The sequence below is a fragment of the Branchiostoma floridae genome, chromosome 2, assembly GCF_000003815.2.
Source record: "Branchiostoma floridae strain S238N-H82 chromosome 2, Bfl_VNyyK, whole genome shotgun sequence".
Lineage (NCBI taxonomy): Eukaryota > Metazoa > Chordata > Leptocardii > Amphioxiformes > Branchiostomatidae > Branchiostoma > Branchiostoma floridae.
The window spans coordinates 6,008,206-6,013,009 of NC_049980.1; the positions used below are offsets into that span (position 1 = coordinate 6,008,206).

The following is a 4,804-nucleotide window of genomic DNA, read 5'->3' on the forward strand; positions in this document are numbered from 1 at the left end:
CAAGAGTGTAGTAGAGTAGCGTTTATAGTCATTTCTACAAAGTTTACAGTCAATCGTACAGGTGCAGTTAGCGTTGTAGGATTTAATACGCCAGTGTAAGTCTAATACTCCACCAAACAGATTTCTTTGTAGTGAAATGGATCATTGGCATGAGTCATACTGAATCAGGTCCAGGTTCAGGTCCAGACCTGGACCTGATCCTTTGGACCTGAACCGGACCTGGACCTGAATTTTCTGTACCGGTACCCAGCCCTATGCAGGATGCAAATATTGCCGGTAAACCTTTCAATAAACCATCCCAAATAAAAGCTTATTGTTAGATTGCTCGGTCAGCCAACCTTCACCATTTTGTAGCAAGCATTGTTCTCACTTGTTCTGATGCAGTTAGCCTCACTTATACCTTGTTCCCCAAATGCACAATAGCGTTTTTTTTCTTCATTTCATCAACCTGATTTTCTTCCTCCTCCTTCTGATTGGTCAGAGCTCCTTTTACTGGACCCTGATTGGTCGCTTGAAGCGCTGGTCTGCATCACAAGACCCACCAAATTTACAAACCTGACTGAAGAGTAATTGTTACAAGATCATAATCTTTTTCGATGTGAACAGCATGCATTCATTGTACATGTAGTTTATGTACAAGTCAATACACTACAAGGGCAGAAAACTAGCCTGTAAACTACTGTTATTCACTTTGTCTTCTCGGTACCAAACTTTCACTGTCTGAGAAAATTTAACTTGTTCTCGGAACTAAATGTTCACTGTCGCGGCAAGTGAGCATAAGAAAGTCTGTGATTTATTTGTTATCTGTAATGATAAGTTCACGTTACAATTGTCACCGTGAAAACCGTGAACATAACAGTACATTGAAAAAATCAGGAATAGCAGTACTTAGAGGAGCCACATTTTTCAAAAAAGACCGTACCATAAGCCAGTTACAAAAGTAGCCTAGTTTACCCAAGATCTTTATGATGGTAAAAAAATATCTAGGACAAATTTCTTTACAAATTTTTTTTTGAGAGAGCATTGACAACAGTAGACAAAACATGCTATCTTGCTATTGCTTTGCACATCAATACCTGTTTTGGTAAGGGAAGTCGCAGCGGCCATCATGGATTTCTGCTTGCTGTGTTCGTCGTCCGCCATGGCTGTGGGGCTCTTGGGCCGCAGGCGCTTCAAGTTCCACTTACGCCACGACTCTGGGGCTGGGCGGGTACCTGGGTGTGGAGGGAGAGGAAAAAATACAAAAACATGTACTACGTATCATCATCGGTCGACGTGCTTACACACGACAGGGTTATACTGCCCGTTACAGAGCGATATACCCTTTTGAATAGTTGAATACAAGACTTGGATGCGCCAGGTCTCCCGTCCAAGTGAATGATGTTAATCACTGTATGACTGATATGGGACAGAGGTTCATCAGGCCTCCATTCGGGTGATTTGTAGTGAATCACCAACTCCCGACTAAAGGATTTGCACCAATGCACAATCGCATGTGTGGGGGTTCTTTGACGTGCCTGGGGTATGGCTCTCCCCAGACACGGGACCTCCATTTTACGTCCTATCCGAGGGGCGGCTCTAGCCGAAGCTAGGTACTCATTTTCACCTGAGTAAAGTGAGGAAAGTCATGTAAAGTACCTTTCCCAAGGGCACAAGATTGGTGACTTGACAGCCGGATTCAAACTCGAGACCTCTCGGTCAAGAGGCAAACACTCTGCCGCTGCGTTACATGATCTCAGGTAAAGTATATCCTGAATTTACTACTATACAAAATGTTTCTATTTCAATTTTTATCAAAATTCTCCAACATAGTGGGAGGTATGGCGGGACAGGTATTTTTTGTCAAAGGACGCCTTTTCAAGGCCTGTTCAAAGTTGTTATGCTTCTCAGGCATAACGACGCGAGTTTTAAACGGTAGGAGAGTCCTGGGCTACACTTATAACAAACTTATGTAAAACAAGTCAGAACTTGACTTTGGGGTATATTTAGCATGCTATAGTAGGCTTTTCAGTTTCAACTTATTAATAAGCTTTCCTTAAAACATACTACTGAATATGTTTCCATTTCATTACTAACATACTAGAGGGATGGACCTGGAAAATATAACATTCATCATACCAGATATCCACTCAGATATGATGTTGATAAGGTCCTTGATGAAGCGTTCGTCAAACTTGTCCTGGGACTCAGGAAAAGCTTCAGCAAAGGCAGCATAGATGGACTGGGCCAAGCAGTCTGCATACACCTGGAGTAGGAAGTGTTCACAGTGGTTAAAATAGATTCCTTTTGTTGAAAAAAAACACTTTCAGCATTGCATGTGGTGGTGTGAGTGTGGTTCAGCACCAGGGACACTAACAGCTTAGATGTCTGTGAATGTGACTCATACACCTTGCCTTGGGTGATACATGTATATGTTCACAGTGGTTTAAACAGGTTCCTTTTGCTGAAAAGAGCACTTTCAGCATTGTATGTGGTGGTGTGTGTGCAGATCAAAAAACACTTTCCAAAAGTGTTGCATGTGGTGTTGTGAGTGCAACTCAGCACCAAGGACAGGGACAGCTTAGAAATTTGTGAATATGATTCATACATAGGGCATGGGAAGTGTTCACAGTGGCTAAAACAGGTTTGTTTTGCTGGAAAAGTGGTTATGTGAGTGTTGTTCAGCACCAAGGACAGGGACTAAGGGTAGGTACAGGGGCATTTTACGTTTGAAATAGAACCAAAATCTGTTCAACTAAGGATTTTGAAAAAGAAGAAAAGGGTAGGTAACGAAATTATATGTCAATATGCGGTGACCAGAAGAACCAAGAAAATTTATATACACAATTCTGCAAATGCATTTAAGTTCACAGAGAATTAATTTCGCAGTACTGAGAAAAAGGACTTTTTGCGGTGGTTTTGATTTTGCGGTAGCACTATGCACTGTAGTCTCTTACTGCCATGGAAAAATGTTCACAGTGGTTTTAAATTCGTGGTGAAGCGGCCGCTGCGAAAAACCGTGAACATTAAACCACCGCAAAAGTTTCTGCATTTACAGTATATTATATGGCCCTCTTCGGCCACTAATATAAAAAAACATTGCAACTACTACTAGTATGTAACTTGGCAGTACAGGACCAAGTTCTACACATAAAGTTGTAACTGAAACTTACTTTGAAGTACTTGTCCCTGACATCAGGGTTAACAGACATGAAGAGAGCCACGAAGCTGTCCGCTATCCGGTTAAACAGCCGGTCCTGGTCTTCAGGTCGGTTTTTCTGCACAACAAGAAATTTTCATAAGAGTAAGAGGACATTTCTGAATTCATTTTGATGAAACATAATTTATTCTTATGTATGAGAAATGGATACCTATACAGAGTCTTAAACTAGTATTCCAATGTTTCCTTCCTTTCTACTTTATTTCAAGAACCTAGCCAATAAGAATGGTAAGACAGTAACAGATATATATATATATATATATACATATAAAAAGTATTGAAATAATAATGTTAATTCCAACTTGTTGGTCCATTTGTATACTACTTCAGTATTGGCCACATATTTTTTTGCAGTAGAAGACAAATTAATTTTGTTGCGTCAATGTGTGCATTTTCGACAAATGCTTAAAGTGCTTAATTAAATGCACACATTTGACCTGTCGCTTCACGCAGTCACAGTCAGTGTAGCAGTTTTTCCACTGGTGTGCTGTGGGCATGCAGCCAGTGACTAAGCTTCACACAACCCACACATTGGTGGTTGCTGATGAATTTCTGCATTAAAGTTCTTACCAAGCCAACTGCGTTTCCTCCCCTTATGGATAATGTATAAAGACATAGACAGATATATCTGAGAAATGTGCTACAGCAGCAGTCAGATTAATATGAAAGTAGTTTTTTTTTATTTCATAACTCACCTCAAACTTCTCCAGGAAATACCACCAGAATGTGTCCTGCATCACAGCTACCGATGCCTCCGACAGAAACAGCTTCTTCCACAGCTTCTTAAAGCCAGGCTGTACACAGGGTTAATTAGAAAAAAATAATAAAGCACATGAGACTTCAAATGAAGTATAGACAACAGTACTTAATGTGTAAATGTACATGCATGTATAAAAATAATACAGGAGGACTAAAACGCTGAAGACAGGGCTCTCTATTTAGCAATAACAATCTTGATTTGTTTAATAAAACTCATACAAGTGGGACGTTTCCCTGAAAATCCCTTCTATCATGATACTACAGTATGAATCCATATATATATATCAATATTTGAAAGATGAAAAGCATAGTGGGATTCTAACATTGAAGTTGATTTTTTTTCTTGTAATTGATGGTAAATTGCGGCTGCATGCCTTAAAAGCCTGACATCTAACAGTGAAAGTTACATGATTGTATACCCTACCATCTACCTCTGCTTTATAAAGAAAGAACAGATTATAGATTAGTTACCAGTGCAGGTAAAGCTTTCACAACAGGGATTACACGTGCATGCTAGTACCTTTGTGATTCTGACCAATGTTTGGTCAAATTATCTACAGATATTTAAGTCTTAAGCTATTCATCCCAGTAATTGACTGATCATACATTAAAGTCCTGAGCCTTGGTGACCCTGTCCATGACCTGCGGAGCCTCCAACTGCTGCGGTAGGTCCAACAGCTCCGCAGCGCGGAATCCGGGAAAGGACGCGTACTGCAGAAGCCATACAAGGAACTTCAGACCATTGTATACTGTAAATGCAGAAATGTTCGCGGTGGATTAATATTCGTGGTTTTCGCGGTGACCACTTCACCGCAAACTTAAAACCACCGCGAACATTTTTCTATT

General features: G+C 40.4%; 1 protein-coding gene across 1 annotated transcript in view; it reads right to left on the bottom strand.

Annotated features, from left to right (window-relative positions):
- Positions 1-4,804, bottom strand: part of LOC118431969 (protein FAM227B-like) — a gene marked incomplete in the record, with an annotated part of 15,267 nt that overhangs the window by 6,794 nt on the left and 3,669 nt on the right. The window contains 6 exon segments of the mRNA XM_035843428.1: positions 449-559; positions 1,077-1,214; positions 2,119-2,245; positions 3,153-3,257; positions 3,895-3,993; positions 4,565-4,669. Of these exon segments, the coding sequence (XP_035699321.1) occupies positions 449-559; positions 1,077-1,214; positions 2,119-2,245; positions 3,153-3,257; positions 3,895-3,993; positions 4,565-4,669 (685 nt within the window).